At 51.0% G+C, this 21,539-nt stretch overlaps 2 protein-coding genes across 5 annotated transcripts; both read left to right on the top strand.

Moving 5' to 3' along the window:
• Window positions 1–1,189: 1,189 nt before the first annotated feature.
• Window positions 1,190–10,947, top strand: HMGCL (3-hydroxy-3-methylglutaryl-CoA lyase). 4 transcript variants are annotated; one of them, XM_067533880.1, is made up of 10 exons: window positions 1,190–1,293; window positions 2,281–2,364; window positions 4,040–4,147; window positions 4,824–4,919; window positions 5,973–6,121; window positions 7,048–7,111; window positions 7,556–7,744; window positions 8,541–8,666; window positions 9,387–9,513; window positions 9,981–10,947. In XM_067533880.1, the coding sequence occupies exons 1-9, from the start codon at window positions 1,246–1,248 to the stop codon at window positions 9,486–9,488; spliced, it is 966 nt and encodes a 321-aa protein (XP_067389981.1). In that variant the 5' UTR covers window positions 1,190–1,245; the 3' UTR covers window positions 9,489–9,513; window positions 9,981–10,947. The 4 variants fall into 4 exon arrangements, with proteins under 4 accessions (XP_067389981.1, XP_067389980.1, XP_067389982.1 ...); XM_067533879.1 differs by having other exon boundaries at window positions 9,387–10,947; XM_067533881.1 differs by lacking the exon at window positions 1,190–1,293 and adding an exon at window positions 1,669–1,726 and having other exon boundaries at window positions 9,387–10,947.
• Window positions 10,948–11,694: 747 nt separating this feature from the next.
• Window positions 11,695–21,177, top strand: GALE (UDP-galactose-4-epimerase). The gene is made up of 11 exons (XM_067533878.1): window positions 11,695–11,841; window positions 15,240–15,366; window positions 15,453–15,568; window positions 16,366–16,479; window positions 17,539–17,715; window positions 18,374–18,487; window positions 18,603–18,669; window positions 18,827–18,912; window positions 19,449–19,526; window positions 19,835–19,949; window positions 20,315–21,177. Exons 2-11 carry the CDS (start codon window positions 15,246–15,248, stop codon window positions 20,368–20,370), a joined length of 1,044 nt encoding a protein of 347 aa, XP_067389979.1. The 5' UTR covers window positions 11,695–11,841; window positions 15,240–15,245; the 3' UTR covers window positions 20,371–21,177.
• Window positions 21,178–21,539: the final 362 nt, after the last annotated feature.

The following is a 21,539-nucleotide window of genomic DNA, read 5'->3' as shown; positions in this document are numbered from 1 at the left end:
ACAAGTGTCACTGTCAAAATTTTGTTCTGTCGCTATACAACAACGTGCTGCAAAGCAGAAGATACCAGACTAGATGTAAATGTGGCTTAGAGAGAGCAAGGCACAAGTGATGTTAAAAAATCTCTTGACCTGTGCTTGATCCATGGATTGTTACTTGATTGGCAAATAACATTCTGTATTGGTCATTCTATGTAGGACTTCAGAAAAATAACATGCTACTGGCAGAACACTACTTACCCAACCAGGAATGTCAGCTCTGTCAGAAAACAGCTATTGCAACTGTAGGAAAAAGACAGTTACACTCCTCTTGTTTAGCACACAGGTACTCATCTAACGTCTACTCTAAATTATATTTTGAAATAGAGGTTTTGGATAAAAAAACAAATACAAATTGTATTTATTTAGCAATGGAGTTGCACTAAGTTAAAGCCAGCAGTGGGTATAACATGTGCACTGGGCATAGGCTTGTTACAGTGAGAAAGGTATGGGGGACAGGTATATTTTAAGATCTTCCTTCAAATGAGAATGGCCTTAGCCAACCCCAATTAGAGCTAGTCTACATTTAAAACTTGGAGTGGCACAACTATATTGATAACAGCTGTACCATTGTAAGCGCTTGTGTGCAGCTGAGTTATGTCAACAGGAGAGAGCTTGCCTGCCAGCATCATAAAACCACCTAAACAAGCGGTGGTAGCTATGTCGGCGGAAGGGGTGGGGTGGTGGGATTTGGGAGAAATAGATCATCACAGCCCTGGAGCTATGGCTGCAGGTTTTGCAGCTGTTATAGTAGGTCTGGTCTGTCTGTGTGCTGGTGTGTCTTGGTGCACGGGGATGACTGATGACTAGTAAGTCATGAGGCAGTCCTGGGCTAGATGCCCTCTCGCTGGGGTCCAGTTCTCGTCCTACACTTCTGGGATTCGATGAGGATGAGGCGCTTCAGCCAGGACTGCTACACGCTGTCGTCCCCCCCCCCCGGGCGTCAGTCCCCACCTGTGTGAAAGGACCGCAGCTGGGTCAGAAGCGGGCAGGAGAGAGGAGCGGGTCGCTGAGTCGAGGGCTCCCTCTGCCTGGCGCAGACGGCTGCTCTACGGCAGCGGGGATCATGGCAGGCAGGACCCAGGGGCCTGGACCCAGGGGCGGGGCCGGCCCAGCTGGGCTGGGGAGAGTCGGGTCATGTGTTCACACCGTTCCGCAGCGGCGGCGGTCACATGACGAAGGGGGCGACCGTCATGTGAGCATCCCAAGATGGCGGCGGCCAAGCGGGCTCTTCCGTGGTTGGCCTCGCTCCGCCCGGTGAGTGACCCTTCCCCCCCCGCCTCCGCACTGCGGAGCCCGGGCTATCCCCCCCCCCAGCTGCCTGCACGTGAGCCCGGCCTGCTTCCCCGGCTGGTACCTGCCGGCCGGGCTGCGCCGGGCCCTCGCCTCTCTCCCGGGGGCGCCGTGCCGGGAGCCCCGCTCCTGTGCCGGCTGCTACGCGGGGAGCTCGGGGCACGTCTGCGCCCCCCGACGCGGTAGCGCTGAGGCGGCCTGCGGTGGCCGAAGGGGGCAGTGTATCCCCCTCTCGGGGGGGCAGAAGAATCCGTCCCCTGACCTAGTGGCAGCTACGCCAGGCCCTGGTGACCCAGGGCGCAGAGTTCCCGCAGCCTTGAGCCGCGTAGCCGGGCTGATCTGTATTTAAGGTGCGAACCTGGCCTAACTCAGAAACAGGCCTGCATGTATCCAGCAGGTATGGATGCGCTTTTCTTGCTGGTCGCTTCAAGGCTGCAGCTCCCCTTTAAGGAGAGGCTGCTGTAAACAGATACAGTGCGTGTCTACAAATCAGCCAGCCTGGCCCTTTCCAAAGGGCTGCCACTGCCAGCTGTTCAGATTTCATGGCCAGAGTTATGATAGTTGGTGTTCAGCCCCATTCCTGGATTCAGATGTGAGTATCTCAGCTGCCCTTTAAAAACAAAAAAGGTTTCTAGATCTTGGGGTTGCAGAGAAAAGCCTGAGAATGTGACCCAGCTTCTCCCCTGCCTCCCCAAAGACTCAGAAAGAAGAAGGCAAATACAATGAACACCCAAGTTTATTTTTATTAAAAAATACCCTTTTTGGGGATTTACTCATGATTTTTGAATGTTTGGGATCAACAGTACTGTTGATACCTCCTCTTTGTTTACTGGTATGTGAAACAATTATAGACACAGTTAATGTGAAGAAAAACATGAAGAATTGTTGCCCTTTGTGGTTAATAAACAGTCCGCTCTCTCTTCCCCTCCCCTCCCCCTTTCTTCTCTATAGATCAGCTCTGCAGCAGCTGGCTCCTTTCCTAAACAAGTTAAAATAGTTGAAGTTGGCCCAAGAGATGGACTGCAAAATGAGAAAGTAAGGGACTCTGCTCTCTGTGCTTGGCTTATGACAGAGTGTTGTAATAACTTGTTGATTTAATGTTTGAACATCATGAGTCAGCTGTTTCAACATTACCCTGTGTTACTTGAGTCTCCCAGCCAGAATATTTTTACATTTTACAATCTCCCCAAAATCCTGTTACTTTTTTTTTCAACTTCCAATACATTTATTTCCCCATAAATTGCCAAATGTGTTTTTCTTAGTCCATTTGCCATTGTTTCTTGAGTCATTTTCTTAATTAATTCAACCTCATCTAATTTCTGTTATCTCCCCCCTATGTATAAATTGAGAAGATATAATAATTAACTCACAAGTGAGCTTGTCTTATGTCTGTATTACAGATTATGTTGAACTAGAAGTATCTCTTGTATCCAAAATGGATTTTAGTGTCTGCTGCTGCAGGAGCTAGCTTGCTAATGTCCTGGTCCAGCAAAGGGTTAAGCACATGCATGACTTTATGCAGCTGAGTAACACCACTGAACTCAATGGGTCTGTCCACATATGGAAACTTAAGCGTTGCTTACAACTCTGCAATATTAGGGTCTAATATCTAGTGTAATTAATTTCCTGAGCGAGAACATAAATAAAACTATTGAGGACATATGCAAGGCTGCTAAGCCAAGGGTGCTATGTTCTATCTTAAGTCAATTGCTTTGTTTCCTGTTACAAAAACTCAGTGCTGAACAGTGTGTGAAGGCTAAAGTCTGTGCAGTCGAGGCAGCAAGTTTTGGTATAGCAAAAAATCCATTGTTAGCTTGTTGGGAAAAAGCTGGGTTTTGTGGCTGATGCTGGAGAACTGCATTTCGTGGCTGTGATGACAATAGGGGATATACTGGAGCTATAAGGGGGAAATGAGATTTCTTTTCAGCAGTTCAACCAAAGATGATTGTAGTGCAGAAAATGAAGGGAGGCCCTGCATGCACCACAACCACACTTAATAATGGCTGTTAACTCAGTTGTAGCTGAACTCTTTGCAGCTTGAGTTATAACTGGGTTTTCATTTAAAAAAAAAATGCTTTCAGCCTAACTAGGCCAGGGCTAAAGCCTGGCCTGTTTAACTTGCTTATCTTGTGGTTTAGGTCCTGTCCACACAGGCCAGACCAAATGTATGTTCAGCCCCAGCTGAGTTAACAGCCATAGTTAAATTCAGTTTCTGTGGTTGTGTAGACAGTGCCTTTGTTTCAATGGAAATTAAGAGCAGTCTGCACCATGCAGGATTGGACCCTTAATTATCTGTGTGATTGGCTTCTACTTCTGAGATTGTTCCATACGACCATGAACAATTAGTAATTATCTTGAAATGAAACTAACTTCTTGAACAAGAATCTGGCCATCCCCATGCTCTGGCATAAGTGCTGTGCTTCCGATGGGCTAGCAACAGAGTGAAACTGACAAGGATTGCTGAAAAATCTCTGCTACAAATTCTGCATAGTATTGTGCTTAAAAGAAACTCAGAATAAAACATCACATTTTACTTAAAGATCATGTTATAGTAGAACAAATCCTTTAGATAATAAAGAAGATCTGTATTATCACTTTTAGTTTCTTCTGGAAAAGGGGTTTTTCAACAAATGTATAACCTTTTGCTATATTAACAAGATTTGTTGTAAAATAACTTTAATGTAGGGATGTTTCTCTTTCCTCCCTGTAGAATATTGTCCCTACACAGGTGAAAATCAGCTTAATTAATATGCTGTCCGAAACAGGACTTCCGGTCATAGAGGCTACCAGCTTTGTCTCTCCCAAATGGGTTCCTCAGGTCAGTAGCTGGAATTACTTGGGGATTTCCTTATCAGAAAGTGGATTTCAATATGGTTGCAGAAAATTAGCTGTTAATATTATCTTTTATACTATTAGATTTAGTTTTAAACTTTCCTGAATCTGGAATAATTTAGCATTGCTTCACTGTCCTTCTCTCTCTTAGTTAGATCACTCATAGCATTTATTATTATTTGTATTATAGTAGGCCCTATAAATGCCAATCACGGATTAGGGCCTTCTTATGCAATACACTGTGTGCACACATAGGAGTCCCTGTCCCAAAGAGTTTGAAATCGAGTATAAGACGAAATGACAGGTAGAGTGAGGGAGCGTAGGGTGATAGTGAGGCAGGTATGACTGGTGTGATATTAATAAGACAAACTAGAGCTTCCCTTTGAACCCTGGTGAGAATGAATGCAGATTCAAATGGAAACATAACAAAGAGCACTAGAGATCCCCTTCTTGCGTGGATGATACTTAAGTGAACACTTTAAAATATCCCCAACGTTTCCGGTACAGTTTTATTTGGCCTTTAAAAATTCATTTCTCTAAGCACCTGATTTTTGCTTGCCCCTTGGATTCTCATTTAAGAAATGGTCTTAAGAAGCTTTTATAACTCAATGGATAAATAACCTGTTCGTACATTCTGAAGTTTTTCTCCATTTGCTGGTTAGATGGCTGACCACACAGAAGTCTTGCAGGGAATTCAGAAATTTCCTGGTGTCAGCTACCCAGTCCTGACCCCAAATCTTAAAGGATTTCAAGCAGCGGTAAGAGAAACGTATTGTGCTTCGGACCTGAGTTTTCTAGTGTGCATTATGCATGACATTATCTGGTGGGAGCACTTCAGACAAGTGGGAGATACGTAGAAATTGCACTTTATAACATTTCCTATGATTTCAGCAGGCTGATCTTGTAGTTTATCTAAAGAGGGACTTTCCTAGTGGGGAACTTGAAATATGCTGCTTACAATGCAAAAATCTGTGTTCTTGTTTCCTACCCCACCACCATTTCTGGTGACCAGCAGTGGTATTTCTGTCTAAATAAACCTTTCTGCCCCACAACCGAACTTCTGCTCTCACTCTTCCTGCAAAAGGGGCTTTAGTGCTGCATTTATGACTTTGCAATCATTTCTATGACCTGCTCAAACCAAGGATTATGTTTTTGAAGTGGGATGAATTGAGATCAGAATCTGGTCTGTAAGGGAGAAAGCTCTTATGTTAAAAAGTGACAGTTTTAGAAATTTAAAAGGGTATACGGAGCATCACTGACAAAGAGAATGGGGTTCTCTGTAGAAAATATTGTGGTGAAAAATTCTCGTTAGGGGAAAATAAGTAAATTTTAAAATTGCAAATCCTATAAGACTAATAACCTCAGTAGAATAAGGTTTTGTTCCAGTAATGATCTGTAACTACGCCTCTGGAGTAAATAGCTTTATCCCTTCGGCATATATCTGTCAATGGTACAGGCTGTTACAGCAGCACAATTGTCATTCCATTGAGGTTACTCCTGATAAATACTTGTTTGCCAAAATGCGAAGTGACAATATTATTACATGGCTGTAGCCGTGATGTGCAAGAATCAAAGCTCCAAAGTAAATCATGCAAGTATAACAAAAAGAATGTTGACTTGTCCAGTGCAGCTGGTGATAACACGGAGTTTAACTGGCTGTTGCTGAGACAGTGGGAGCTGGGTCCTGTCCATTGTGTTTGAAGTCAATGGGAGTGGAAGGGCTCAGCACCTTGCAGGATCAGACCTTTCAAAAGTGCTTCATTAGCAACAAAAATGAGTTGTCCTGTTCTTTCTCATCTCCCTGTTGGAAGCTGGCAGCAGGGGCCAAAGAGGTGTCTATCTTTGGAGCAGCCTCTGAGCTCTTCACGAAGAAGAACATTAACTGTTCCATAGAGGAGAGTTTACAGAAGTTCAGTGAAGTGATGCATGCAGCACGAGCGTCCAGTATTCCAGTCCGAGGGTAAGATAACCCAGGGCTATATCAAACCAGTCTGTTAACATGTAGTAATGATGTCAAACCATATAGGAAGAGTAAGACTACTGGGGCATGGGCAGGCTAGGGTACCCAAGGCTATTATGCCTGGGGAGGTGATGGTCACTTGAGTGTATTGGTTTGGAGCCATTCCCATAGCAGCAAAATCAGTGCAGCCTGTGACTTCACTCCCATCCCATTTGACCCACCTTAAATTCCCAGGAGCAGGGGAGTGGGACTTACTCCAATCTCTTTTTATGCTTATTTTATTTACTTTGCTTCCTATTCTCACGAGCAAGCCAGAAAATGGTGTTGCGCTGTCAGCATGTCTTTGGAAACAAAAGAACCCTAATCCCATTTCACTGAGTAAATACCATCATTGAGGCATCTTCATTTCTTCTACATGTTGAAACATGCTGAGGCCCCTTGTAAAAGTAATCTATCCAGAACTGAGTTCTTAGTTAGGAGTACAGTATATGACTAGGTCTCTCAAATTCAGTTCTTTCAGTGCTGTGGGATGGATGTGAATGGGTCTCAAGCTCGGAATAAAATCTTCCTTTCCTAGTGGAAAGCAGATTTCACTGCTTTAAGCTTCAATTTATATCTTGGGCTCTATCGAAGGATCCAGAATTATATTTGTTCTTGTTTTGCACAATTATTCCGTGCATTGTGGCATGAAGTAATAAACGTTTAGCAGAGTGGCTGACCCCAGTAATGGCTGCCTGTTTCTTTGTGCAGAGGGAATTATTACGGAGGCTGTAAACTTTTGCCCACAGAATTTCACCCTTGGACTTTGGAAAACTAGTTGAAATTTGCCATTACTTAGAATGCAGAGTGTATTGTGATTGACTTAGCCTGTATTTTATTCCCCTCCCACCCCCAATTCCCCTGCTAAGCTCAGTCTTTAATGGCAGGTATGTCTCTTGTGTTCTTGGCTGTCCCTATGAAGGAAAGATTGCCCCTGCTAAAGTTGCAGAGGTGAGTACATCATAAATGTAGCCAGAGGCTATCTAATCCTCTGTACACTTGGGACAAGAATCAGGTGCCCTAAGCTGCTAGGAGGTTTGCTTTTTGGATGAGAAAGTATAGGATGCTGATAGCTTGGGGAGGTGCACCAGGAGATTTAATTATCACATGTCCCTCCAAGAATTAGGGGTATTCTGGCCAATTGCCAGCTCAGTGAGGAAGTGAATGCTGAGACTGATTTAATTGGAAGTAATATTCATCACTTCCTGTCCTCAACTGTGCGTATCTAGTGTTCATGCGTGCAGTCTAATGGTTCCTGGTGTTCCACCCCAGAGGTGGCTGCATCTTCAGGGCAAGTAAAACGATTCCTCTCGATAGCTTCTCTCAGTTTGGAAGGTGCTTTGGGCTCCTAATAGCAAATCTGTTTTCTCATTAAGTGTGTCATTTTGGGGGCAGGTATCCAAGAAGATGTACTCAATGGGGTGTTACGAGATTTCCCTGGGTGACACCATCGGTGTTGGGACCCCTGGGAGCATGAAGGAAATGCTCTCGGCAGTTATGAAAGAGGTGCCCCTTGGGGCCCTGGCTGTTCACTGCCATGATACCTATGGGCAGGCTCTTGCCAACACCTTAGTAGCACTTCAGGTAAGTGATTCTTTGCTTCATTGAACAGTATCTGTTGCTTCGTGTGGTTTGTCTCCCCTCGGGCTGAGGGTCTTGCACCCTCCCCTTTCCTGGGTGTGTACGTGTGCATGTATACAAACAAGAAAATCATGAGGGATGCGAGTGAAAACTGTCACAAGTCCCCTAACTAGGCCGTGGTTTGGTTTGGGTACTCCAGCACTGGAAGTCCTTTACTCAGTGGTATCAGAGTAATGGGTTATGCTGGGTTCCATAGGGCTGCAGTAACTAGATTCAACATTCTTTGCGTTTTCATTGCGAGCCGTATCTGAAACAAGCACTCTGGTAAGTTTGGTGCAGCCCATGCTCTGATCACTAATGACAACCGTCTGCCAAAGTACTGTAGATAGGGAGGATTAATAGTGCTTTATGGCACCAAGAATGAAGTAAGAGAAGGTCGGTTGTATGTGCAAACTAGTACAGGAAGTTTCTAAGGGAACATAATTGGCATGGGCTGGTCTTGCATCTTGTGACAGAGGAGAGTAAAATGAGAGCGCACTGGTTGCTTTCCTTATCTGACCTGCATTAGGCACAGGACTGTAATGATTCTCAGGACTGTCCGTTGTCTGGATTTGGCTGCATCTCCGAGCCACCCAGAAGGAACTGACTGGGGCACCATTCAGTTCTTTGTTAAATCTCTTCCCCAGGCCAGAGGATGCTCGTACCTTCATCCCAAACCTGGGCAGTGTCATTGCTCTGATTTACTGTATGATGGAACCAGAGCTGCAGGCAGTTTTAAAGATGTCTGGTTTATATTCAGATGGGTGTGAGTGTGGTCGATTCCTCAGTTGCTGGTCTCGGAGGCTGCCCGTACGCACAAGGAGCATCAGGAAATGTAGCTACAGAAGACTTGGTATACATGCTGCATGGCCTTGGGATTCATACCGTAAGTACAGCTGGCTCACAGCTGTCACGGCACTGCCTGCTCACAGTGCTGTCTCTAATGGGGCATCTGTGTTTCTATCAGGACTTGATATGTGGGTTTGAAACTTGACCTACAGAATTTCCTGCTGGCAGACATAGCTTCCCTGTACTTGTGTGGCTGCCACAAATACAGTGAGGCTCTGTGTGGCTGAAAGAGCCTTGTTGTTTGTCATGGCAAGGGTAAGGAAGTAAATTGGAATCAATAAACCTGGGTGGGGTGGCGTTAAAACAAACAGCCACAAAACCCAACCCACACTGAGTAGTAATAAGTAACAAACTTCCTACAGGCCACCTTTCTATGAGTGCACAGGGGAAATAAATATGGGCAGGTCTGATCATTGTTCCAGCATCAAAGGTTATTGTGTCCCCATTCCCTCCCCCTCCAGCCCCACTCCCTCTGGATTTATCTTCGCTCCTTTATGGTGCCTTTCATCTTGATCTTCTCCCTTCCTCCTTCTCCCCTCCCTGCACACTAAATAATTCATGACTTGAAATGCCACGGTTGCAGTTGTGGAGAGGCACAGCAGTTGCCAAGTCTTACCAAATTGGCATACCATTTTCCCAAGCTGCCCACCAGTCAGGAATACGGGTAGCATGTGGTATTTGCTGGGTATGTCATAGCTCTTGTGCAGTCCACTCAGCAGGGGCATGTACAAATTGTTGCTGTCTCTGTCTCGTAAAGGGTGTGGATTTACCAAAGCTGATGGAGGCAGGTGTGTTTATCTGCAAAGTTTTGAACAGAAAAACCAGTTCAAAAGTGGCCCAGGCTTCCTGCAGACTATGATGTGGATCAGTCTGTCCTCTGACAGGTCAGTGAAGAAGGCATCAATGAGGATCTGGAGCCCTGCCAAGTTTACATTTGCTGCCTGGGTTGTTCTTAAATACTCCCTTTTGGCCTCTGGATTTAGTGAAGGGAAGACTATATATAGTAGGATCTACAGAGAAATGAAATGAACAAGAACACAATACCAGAGCTAGATGAACATGTTGCACATCTTCAAAGAGAGAGGGGAGCTGGCCTCTGACAATCAGAGCCCTCGTGAAATAGACATACTTGCATCTGAGGGAAGAGTAATGGACACAAGGGTTGCCTTGACACAGAAGGCAGCAGGCACCTTTTTGAGCTTTCTTGATGGAGATAATGTGTTGGAATTTTTTTTGTTTGATGTTAACATGGAGCTCAGAAGAGCATCCACTCAGTAATTACCACCTCTAGGGGGTCATCATAAGATTAAAACTATGGTCTGTTCTAATTAAAGTACTTTCCTTGGGTCAGATTTATTCATCTTCTCAGATCTGCATGGAGCAATCCTGTCTTCACATCAAGAGCAAAAGTTACAGTTGAAAACACAAGGAAGCACCTTTAATTCAGCATGAGTATCAGAAGTGTAGATCCAGCTTTGGATTTTAGCTTAGTATTGAGTAGTGGAGGATGGTATGGAGCCTGAGACACTTTTCAGGTAATTGTCAATTGTCTTAGGGAAAGATGCAGATTTAATCATCTCAAATAATAAAAGTAGCAGAAATCTGGTTTGTTGAAACCAGGGGGGAAAAAGAACATAGTACTAAATATGTGGCAAGAAATCATCTCAAGATAACTCCTTTGTGAGCTGTGTGCTACTCGGAGAGAGGGGAAGTGCCTTATGGTTACTGGACTGCAGAGAAAATCTAGTCCCACAGAAGAAATTAAACAAATAGTAAATTTCTGTACTTCAGTTGAATTGCTCAGCCCAGCTGGAATTGTCAGCCATTCAGCTTCCATGAAACTCTTATCATTAAAAGAACTAAATGCTTTTTATAAATGTATAGATCATTAAAAATAGCCTGAGCCAGTTACTAATACACACAGCTTGTATTAATAGCAGGTGGGCGCCTGTTTCAGAGCCGACCTCTGATCACGGGGCCCTACTTTACACAGGGGGGACCTTTACTGCGCCCACATCCTTTTTGCAACACAGTGGCATTGTCAGTATGTTCAATGATGTAACCTCAATAAATGATATTTAAAAGCACCCGTGGTCAGCGTGTGTGAGCGGCCCGCTGCCGTGTCAGTAACACCGGGTTGGTTTTTAAAGATGCATTCCATGGTCACAGCAGTGGCTATGATGAAAGGGGGGCCCCTGCCCTGCAGCGGGTCTGTTTGGTGCAGGGGGCTGTTAAGTGGGGCAGTGAGCTCGAGGGAGGCAGAGAATTCTTGAGGTAGGAAGTCGCTTTGAGGCCTCGGGATGACAGGCACTGACTGTAATAGAGCGTCAGCCGCGTCGCCGTGAATGCCACCAGCGGGCCCCTCGCGGCGGGAGGGCCGGGCCCGTCCCTTCATCCGGCCCTAGTGGGGGAGCTGGAGCTGCTGCTGATGGACCTGAGCAAAGTCCCGGCGGGGGCGGGAAACCTTCCCCCGCTGAAACCTGGCTGCAGCTCGGCGGGAATACAAGACCGGCTGCGAACCAGCCTGGCCCCTTCGCCCGGGAGGCTGCGCAGCAGGGGAGGGACCAGCCCTGGGTGGGGAGCGCTGCTCAGGCCGTGCTGACGTGGGGGGCACAGCTGCGTGCCTGGGGGGTTCGCGCTGTGCCCTGCTCTCCTGGCGCAGCTGGCTCCCCCGGCAGGGCCCGGCTCCCCGCGCTGCAACGCTGCACGTGGCCCAGGCCGGCCAGCCTGGCTCCTGGCCCCGTGCTGCACCCCTGCTGGCACCACGCGCCGGCTGGCGGCTGCCGCCCCATTGCAAAGGGGGGAGAGCGCCCGGGCTGCAGCAATCCAGGCTCGCTGAGGCTTCCGCCCCCTTCGTGGGCAGGCATGGTTTAATCCACTTCTCCCTCCCACCGTAAGAGCTGGGGTGGTTTGGTCTAAATCCTGTCTACCCCTGCCCCGCGGCAGCGCTGGTCTGAGCCAATCTGTAGGTGCCCTGCGATTCTTCTCTCCCCTTCTCCGCCACGCTGAGTGGTTTGATCCAGAGCTCCGCCTTTAGAATCTTTTTGGCCACGCCGCGTCCCTGTACAGAGCGGGGCGGCCGGCAGCGACACGTTTCCATGGGGAAGCGGCTGCGTGTCTGTACGGCCCGGGGCGGGGCTTCTTGTCTTAAAGGGGCCGCGCGCCGGGCGGCGTGAGAGAGAAGCAGCAGGAAGAGACCCGAGACCGCTGGGGTGAGTGGCCCGGCCCGGCTCAGCGGGACACCTAGCGCCGGGGGCGGTGGGGGAGGGGGAGATCCTGGCTAGCCAGACTGCCCCACTGAGAGCAGTGGCCGGGGTCCCGGGGTGACCCCGAACCCCACCCCTCCGGATCCGCTGCTGGCCCCAGGGCGGCCGGGCCAGCCGCTGAATGGCTCTGTCCCGGGGCTCGTTCCCACCCGGGGGGACAGGCTGAGCGCTGTGGGGACAGGCTGCAGCTGGGCCCGCTCCTGGGCGGCTCCAGGCGGTGCTCAGGGGCCCCCCGCGAAGGCGATTCACGCCCCGGCCGCTCCGCGGTTCGGAGCCCGCCAGGGGCCCAGGGTGGGTATCCCGGTCGCTGTCACTGGCCCCTCCTGGTCCGCTCAGCACAGCGCTAGCCTGCCGGTGCCGGAGGAGCACGTGTGGCCCCGTTCCCCGTCTCCAGAGCGCTGGGCCGGGCCCTGCCGCTCCCGCTGGGCGGGTTGGTTGTATTCTGTCCCGATTCAGGCAGGCAGGGGCAGCAGCCGGCTGCTCTGGCCGTGCCCCGGGCAGAGGGAGCGGTGGGCTGCGGCCCCGTCTCCCAGCAAAGCTCCGAGCGGGGCCGCCTGCCGCGGAGAGACCGGGCTGTAAAACCAGCCCGTTGAGTGACCGCCTGTTCTGGACCCTACCGGAGCTTTTGTGGGGGGTGGAGGTGGCAGCGTGGGCGAGCCAGAGGGCTGGGCGGTGTGAGAAATACAGCCACGTGTTCCTAGGGTTAGTCTAGCCCCCAGTCCGGTCTGGGGCTTACAATGGAGTTAGACCCGGGGAGTGAACAGAGCCAGCTGGCCCAGAGCAGGATATACACAGGAGGGAGCGAAGGGCTCTGTTGTAGCTGTACTGAGGGGGAGGTTTCATTGCAACGTGTGGGAACTCAGACAATCTGGGAAATGACTTGGCCATAGCAGGTATAAAGGCCTGTGGGACCAACCACATCCACACGAAAATGAGATCTCTTCGTGCAGCAAGAAGAGGATTGAATCGTGTGGCAGGGAGAGGAAGGTTTTGTACGGTCGGGTGGGAGAGAAAAACACAGCAGGAGCACACTGAATAATACTTTGTGCCATTCTAACCTCAGAGTTATTTACAAACATTAAGGAAGCTTCCTAACAGCTGGTGAGGTAGTTATAACCATCCCATTTTACACAGGGGGAGACAGAAGAACAGGGACTTTAGGTGACCTGTCTAATTCCCACAGCGAGTCAGTGGCAGAGTTGGGGATTCCTACTCCCCGGCCTCTGAGCTCCATATTCAATTTAGGTTATGTAATCTGAGGATTTGGTTTACAGGTTTGGATTTTTTTTTCTTTCCCTTAATTTATTATAACAGCAACATAAGCAAAAGACTGGCCTCTCTATCAACTGACTGCAGACGGTTCGGGTTTCCTAGTTATTCTTTTACCCATTTCCTCTTTCCTGGAGCAGTTTGCTGAAGGTGGAGAAAGTGTACCTGGCAGCTGGAGATTAGCAGACTTCATGCACTGTGTGCTTTATTCCCTTCCTCCCAGCAGCCGCGCCCATTGAAAGCGGAGCCGAGCTCAGGTTTCAGACCTTTCCTGTCAAACCACTTAGAAAAAGAAATCAAATCGGTGGCCTACGTGGAATGTCAGCCGGAAGGTTCCAGTCCTTGTTCGGAACCCGCCCGGAATGTGATGCCTTAAGCTTCTGTGAATCCTTTAGTGAGATTCTCAGTAAGCAAGAATTTTGTACAGCAGCAGCAAACTCAGGAGTTCAATAGCTGCCTGGTTCCGGCTCATGGTCTGTGTTGGAGGCTGGTAGCTGGGTTTACATTAGGGGTATATAAACACATGTGAGATGCATGGAGCAAAGGGGATGGCTTTGGGGGCCAGCTGTCCCTCTCACTGGATAATGTATAAGCCTCCCACCAAGGGACTGTACAAGCTCATAAAACAAGTGATGCTAGTAACCCTGGAATTGGTGCAAAATCCCATGCAGGTGCTGGTGGTGTGTGCTTAGGTGTGTGATGCGCCTTAGGCTATGTCTACACTAGAGAGCTTACAGTGGCACAGCTGTACTGCTGTAAGATCTCTGGTGTAGCCGCTGTAAACCAACGGGAGAGAGATCTCCTGGTGACATAATTAATCCACCCCCAATGAGCGGCGGTAGCTATGTCAGTGGAGAAGCTCCTCCCGCCAACACAGCACTGTCCACACCAGTGCTTATGTTGGTGTAATTTACAGCAGTCAGGGGGGTGGTTTATTCACACCCCTGAGCGACATAAGTGGTAGTGTAGACCTAGCCTTAATCTGGATAGTTAAATGCTGTCTGAAAAGGAGGGAGAATGGGAGCTGCTGTGGAAGAGAGAGCAGTTAGCAGGGACAAAGCCAAAAGTGCCAGTGGGTCTGCTTTAAACACACCTAAGTCAGGGGCAGGTGTTGCAGCTACAGCCCTCCACTGGGGGCCTGTGCTGTTCGAGCAGTGCTGGGAGGGGAAGGCCAGGCCAGACCTCGCTGTATTTCCTGGCTTTGGCCCAGCCTCAGAGCCTTTTTACTAAATCAGCGTCTGTGTGCGGAGCCTCACGCTGTCAGCCCAGAAGAAAGTGGATCTGTTTGTTAACAGAGTCCATTCAAGAAGGAGCCCCTGGCATCATTTCCTGCTCAGGCCTTTCCTGCTCCCTTGAGAGCAGAAGGACAGAGGCCTCCTTGAACAGGGGGAATTCATCAGGTAGGTTCTGCCAGTTTGGCATCAGGGCGTTTAGAACTAAACTGTTGGTGCTTCAAAGGGGACTGTGTGTGAGGCTGGGCTAGAGGCGCAGTTCCTGCGGGCTGGCTCTGCTAGACCAGCACAGACGAGCAGCTGATGTTGATCATGGGCAAAAGAGGGTGGATCTCCCCAGAGACTTAGGATTTGCTGCCAGGTCAGAGACCTTCCCAGCTCCAGCTCCAGAGTCTCTTCTCCTGCAGGGACCTAGCGGAGGGCATACGGAGGACTAGGACTCCTTTCCCAAACGTGGAAGGTAACCTTTGACTGCTTGAATAAGCTACACCCTAAAGTGTGGGAGAGAACAGCTTCGCTGGGCATCCCCTCTGCGGAACCTACTCGCCCAGAAGGTCTCCGCTACAGACAGAAAAAGGGATTTTTTGAGGTATTTAGGGGGCCTCACTGCCTGGATTAGGGCGTTACCCTATAGACCGGTTACTCTCTTTAATGATCTAAGATTGGCCATTGTCAGAGGTGGGATCCTGGCTAGGACCCATAGGTTGGATCTAATATGACAATTCCGAGGCTTTATCTGTCTAATCATTTCTAAGGCTCCCATCACTGCAGTGTCTGGGCCTCCAGGTTGCCCCGTCTCTCCATTCATGGTTCCACTCAATGGGTTTTTTCATCCCATCTCAGGGGAGGATGGCAGAGAAGATCCTTGTGACGGGTGGAGCAGGATACATTGGCAGTCACTGCGTGCTGGAGCTGGTGGAAGCTGGCTATATCCCTGTGGTGATCGATAACTTCCACAATGCCATCCGAGGTAAGGAGGCCTGTGAGCCTGTGGCCCCGGGTGACCCAGTCAAGGCCTGATCTCTCCTGGCGTTACAGAATAACCTGTCTCCCCAGGGGGAGATGCTCTTCCCAAAAGCCTGCAGCGCGTGCAGGAGATTGTGGGCAAGAAGATTCTTTTCCAGGAGCTGGATATCCTTGACGAGGCAGCCCTGCAGGAGCTCTTTCAGAAGGTGAGCACGTGAGCTAGCGGTGATACTGCTGGCACCAGGGGGAGGTGAGGAGTACGCATTTCATGCTGCGCAAGGTGCTGCACTGACGGGGAAGCTGTTTGGAACAGGTGCTGAGAGAGCAGGATGGTGTAGCTGGACCGGGAGCAGCGAGACCAGCAATTCCCTGGCAGACAGGGACAAGTGATTCCACAGGACACAGGGAGGCATTAGAGCTGGTCGGGAAAGTTTTTTTTTTCCCCTCAATGGAAAATTTCAACATTTTTGGCAAAAAATCAAAACCTGAAAAATTCCTGCCGGAAGCAGGATGGAAACCAAAAAAGTGGATTTGGAAGTGTCACAGCAGGGCCTCCTGGGAGTCGTCGTTTGGATGCTTCACGTCCCTGTTCTCTAGGGATCAGGTGTCCTGGGTGCGCTGCCCCTCCTGTGACGCACCGCAGCCTCCCTTCTTGCTGACTTGCCACTGTGCACCATGGGAGTTGCAGTCTGGCTGGGGAACATGGGCCAAAAAGGAGAATGGGAGCATGAGGCACCTGAACTACAACTCCCAGGAACCACTGTGGTGGCATTTCCTAATCCAGATGTGGACATTTTCAGGTGTTTCGACCTAAAGCTGCCCGTGTCTGTGGAAAGCAGACACTTCGTATAGAAACATTTTGTTCAGTCAAAGACCCAATTTTCTGTCAAAAAACAGTTTTGACAGAAAAATCTCAACGAGCCCTATGGCCTTTTAGCTGGTGTCGTTAACCCAAGTTCTTGCCCAGCCCACACAGACATTTGGCCTCTCTGTCTCCCTGCAGCACCATTTTTCAGCTGTGATGCACTTTGCGGGGCTAAAGGCCGTTGGAGAATCCGTCCAGAAGCCCCTGGAGTATTACAAGGTGAACCTCACGGGCACCATTCGGCTCTTGGAGGTAAGCAGGGCCCTTGCAACGGGGTGCTGGGGTACCCAGAACTGCCCCAGTGCAAAGGGCTCAAAGGCACATGCGGCTGGGGATGAGGACAAATAGGTTTGGGCCGTCTCCCTCCCCAAAGGTGAACTCCAGCTGAACGGTGAAAGGGCCTGGGGATGCAGAGACCCAGTGGGGAGATCGCAGGGAGCTTGTGTGCACCCCACTTAGCGAACATGGGGAGTAAAGATCCAGGGAGAAGAATAAGCCCAGCTGTGGGGGTAACCCTTTGCTCTCTATCGCTCAGAGCTCCAGGCTGGTAGGGGCTCATGCAGGCTAACGTCTGTCCCCACAGGATTACAACAAGGGGTATCAACTGCATACCGGGAGCAGAGGGGAAAGCCTGGAGAGTAATTAGTGAGGGGGAGGGATGGAAAAGACCCTCTGCCTGCCTGGGAAGAAACCTCAGGATCTCTTCCCACTGTTCACGGTGGAATTGATATTCTTCTCCAGACTGTGGCCTCCGACTGCTGTGGTCGGGGGGGTTCAGAGAAGGGCATTTCTCAGGAAAGTGCGATTGATTCAGCAGATGGCACTCTTTTCCGAGTCAGATCTGACCCCCGTGTGGAGATAGGGGGTGCTGTGCCTTGGCGGTGCTGTGGCACCGAGGTTCTGGCCGAGTGAGATTATTAATGGTCCCCCAGCACGTTTAATAGGAGTCGGGGCGTTAGCCCCAGTTAGTTTGAAGCGCTGCTCTGCTTCCCTAAATTCCCCCAGGTGTTTCAGTTGGCAGCGGCATTCCTCACTTCCTGTCCAAGATCATTTGCACGGTATTGTTAGACGCTGTTAAAGAGCTGCTGTGTTTCCCCCCAGAGGAGACTCACCTACCACTGCAATGCAGATAGCTGGGCTGTACATCAGTTCGCTTCATTCCCTTTACGAAGGGCTCTTTGCACATCTGCGCTGTTGTTAGGGGCAGTTTGCTACTAGCTGGAATATACGTGGAACTGTCCGTTGTCGAGCACATGGGAGAGGCTCTCCCTGCGGCTCAACGATGGACTGGTCCCTGCCTTCCCCCCTCAGACAATGAAAGCGCACGGGGTGAGGAACATTGTGTTCAGCAGCTCGGCCACGGTGTACGGAGACCCAGCCTACCTCCCGCTGGACGAGAACCACCCGGTTGGGGGCTGCACCAACCCTTACGGCAAATCCAAGTACTTCATTGAAGAGATGATACGAGACGTGTGCAAGGCTGAGATGGTGAGAAGCGCCCCCACCCCCACCCCAGCCCTGTGCACACCCTTGAACCAGGGAGACTGGGCACCCACGAGGTTGGGCTTCCCTCAGTCCCAAGTGTCTCACCAGCATTCAAGGACTCCTGGACTTGGACTTTAATGCCCTCCAGATGTGTGCGCAGAGGGACCCCTTCTGTGCAGAGCTCCTCTAGCCCGTGGGGAAGGGGCTCAGCCACTCCTGCAGCACCGCTGAAAGCCCCCCCAAAACCCCTGCTCTGCTCACGCGGAGGAGTTAGGGAAGGGGAGATCGGGAGCACGCACACATTGGCCCGCTCATGTGGAACCCAGCGGGGGGATCTGTGGCATTTAGAGGCCAAAGCCCTTGCTGCTTCCATGGGGATAAACTACATGGGGGGGTGAAGTGACCCATTCTCACCCACAGGTTTTCCCAGGGGACTAGGAAATCTGAGCCTTCTGTTTCCCACTCGAACTCTCTCAAGTCTTGCGATCTGGATGGGATCTGGGTAGACGAACCAGGCAATGTTCACACATTCGTGTTCGTATTCCAGGAGTCCCTGGAGCGGCGGGGGGTGCTGCACGAGCCGTGAGAGCCCTAGCAGCTTCCTGGGACCCTGTCTGCGCTTCCTAGGCAGAACTTCTGACTGCCGCTGTCTCTCTCCCAGGACTGGAATGCCGTTCTCCTGCGATATTTCAATCCCATTGGAGCCCACGAGTCAGGAAGAATTGGAGAAGATCCCCAGGGAATCCCCAACAATCTGATGCCCTACGTTGCCCAGGTATGAACTCTCCTTGCAGACTGTCTATAACGTGCTGTGTGTAAGAGCCCCTGTACGTGTTGTCTTTGTGTCACACAAGCAGCCTTTGAACTCCTGTGCCTGTTCCCTTGTGCAGGTGGCAGTGGGACGCCGGGAATACCTGAGCGTGTTTGGGGACGATTATAAAACAGCCGATGGAACAGGTGCGCTGCCCAGTGTTTCTGGCTTATCTCATATCCTGTTTGTTACGTTAGTTGCCTATTAAATCCTGCTCCCTGGGGCCAAGGACTGAGCTCCCCAGGGCATTCCGGGCTGCTCCGTAACTGATACCCTTTGATTTAGTCTCTTGTTTCCTGGCAGGTGTCCGGGATTATATTCACGTTGTGGATCTAGCCAAAGGCCATATCGCTGCTCTGAAGAAACTCAAAGAAAACTGTGGTTGCAAGGTAGGAAATGGCACTAATCCGGGGGGGTGTGAGTGGGGGGGGGCAGCAGTGCTGCACGGCAAGGACATTCTCAGCTGAACCAGTTCCTTCTACCTGAACCATCCATCCCAAAGTCAGGGCTGTCACTAAGCGGGAATTATACAACCCCCAGCTGTGTGTAAAGGCAAAGGCATTTCACCCTGCTTCCTCTATTGGGCAATAATGAGGAAGGAGCCTTATCTATGCCAGTTAAAATAGCATCTCGTCAGGGCCAGGGCTGGTAGTGCACAGGGCTGGGGGGACTGGAAATACTGACAGCTGGGCCCCCACCATCAGGCATGCATGTGCCCACAGCCCCTCCTAACTGCAGCTGCTCAGCTCATTGGAAATCAGGCCCCACTCTCTCAAGCTGAGCTCCCGGAAGTCCAGGACAATGGGAGGGTGGGGTCTGGTGCTTTCGTTAAGCTGAAGGCTGGCAGCTGGGTGGGGAGCTGCTGGGGGTGGGTGGATCCCAGGCCCTGAGCGCAGCAAGAGCACGTTTCTTCTTGTACTTGCAGATCTACAACCTGGGCACAGGCAGTGGTTACTCCGTCCTGCAAATGGTCAAAGCCATGGAGAAAGCATCTGGAAGAGAGGTGCGGTGCTAACCCAGGGCCTTACCGAGCCCCCTTACAGCGCTCTAATGGCTGCTCTCTTTAACCTTCCAGGGCATCTTTCTCCTCCTCATGCTGGTAAAGCAGCAGCCAGCGCACCTGGCCCTGCTTCCAGCCTGGGGGAGCTGCTGCCTTGAGGGCTGCAGTGCTGGGTGGTCAGCTGCATGGGACAGGGCCTCGTGCTCCAGTTCGGGACCTGCTGCCAGCCCATAGTACAGCCAGTCCCCCCCCCCAGGTTGGGAGCCCAGCCAGGCGGCTGTCGCACCCCTGACCAGTTGCTTTCCTTTCAGATAAAGTACAAGGTCACGGCGCGGCGGGAGGGGGACGTCGCCGCCTGCTACGCTAACCCTGCCCTGGCTGAGCGGGAGCTGGGCTGGAAAGCTGTCTTTGGGCTGGACAAGATGTGTAAGTGCAACCCGGCCGGGCAGCGGCTCTGAGCTACCCCCCCCTGCTTCCTCCGTCTGGCCCTCCTCTGGCCCCACCCCGTGACTCTCAAAGGGGGGGGTGCCCATTTATCTCCCCCCCCCCTCCCCCCTTTGATTCTTGCCAGAGCTGTTGCTCAGCTGCTGCTGCCCTGTGGGGATGCTGGGTGCAATGTACTAGGGAGGGGCCCTAAGCAGCACAGGCACTGATACACCATCAGGAACTAGAGGGGTTGCGTTGGGCCTGGAGTTACAGCCTCCCTCCCTCCTCTCTCCCTCCTCTTCCCCCCCTGCTTTAGTCCCGCCTAAGCTGCTGCCACAGCCTGAGTTTCTCTCCGTGTCTTGCAGGTGAAGATTTGTGGCGGTGGCAGGTGCAGAATCCCGTAGGCTTCGGCAACAACTAGAGTGGCAGCCCAGGGGAGGGGCCAAGACCCGGCCCCCAGCGAGCTGCAGTTTCCTGGACTTGCTTCTCCTCTGGGGTGGGCAGGGCTGTGTTGTACTGGGTCAGGGAACCTCACGCCTTTTAACCAGGGCAGGACTCACTCATGGCACTGGGCAGTCACGTAACAGTCTAGCCCCGGGCCTGGACTCTGGGGCAGGGAAAGCCCTGAGCAGACCCCAGCCTCCACTCTGCTGCTGGGCTGCATTTAGCAGAACTTCCCCAGCTTAAAAATCACAGCACAATGCAGGGGAAAGTCACAAGCCCCAGCTGGGCTGTGGCCCTGGTTGGTCGTGCCAAGCAGAGCCCACCGTACCAGGCTGGGCTTGCTCCTTCCGCTCCTACGTTCTCATCTGCTGCTGCCCCATCATTGTCCTCACTGCAGAGGGTGGTTACTGAGCAAGGCTCCCTTCCCTCACCTACCTCACGAGCACAGGCCACCAAACCAACTCTCTGCAGCTTCTCCTGTTTTCGTCCCACTACAGGAGCCCATCCTGCCCCCACACTCCTAGTTCCGTGGGGTGGGGAACATAGGCCCCACTCCTGGGGAGGAGGGGGAATCTTAGTCTTCCACCTGCAGGGCCTGTTCAGTGCATTTGCCCTTCCCCCAGCAGGGGTTTGCTCCCTGCCCCGGTTCCCTCACCCCTGCCCATAGGGGACCAACTGAGCTTTTTCCTGTGTGTGTCAGACTCAGGAGCCAGCACCCGGTGTTTACGTGGCTGTCGTTCCCAGCTCTGCAGCATTCAAGGGCTAGGCGCAGGGTTTCCCTGCTGGTGGCATGTTCAGGGTTCAGTAACTCTTAGAGGACAGACAGGACAAGTGCACTCTCTTTCCCCACCTCTTTGTGGCTGTAGGCAGGTGTGCGGCCACGATTCAGGAGTTTACAGGCTCCCCCAGCAAGTGATGGTGACAGCTACTGACTTACTTACAATCTGATGTGCCAAAGCCTGCCTGGGGCAACCATTTGTTTTCCTAGCTACTGAAGATTTTATTTATTACAGAAAACTCTGTAACTGTAAATGCAGGGGCCAGTCTGTTCTGCTCTCACTTCCCCCAGCTCACAACTGCTGCTCCTGACTGAGTTGAGATTTTGACTTGCCTCAGAGGCCAGCGTGATTCAAAACCGTTCCTGCC

The sequence above is a fragment of the Emydura macquarii genome, unplaced genomic scaffold, assembly GCF_026122565.2.
Source record: "Emydura macquarii macquarii isolate MOO-44397 ecotype Brisbane River unplaced genomic scaffold, CSIRO-AGI_Emac_v2 contig_3348, whole genome shotgun sequence".
Classification (NCBI taxonomy): Eukaryota; Metazoa; Chordata; order Testudines; family Chelidae; genus Emydura; species Emydura macquarii.
This window is presented reverse-complemented; position numbering and strand designations above follow the sequence as displayed.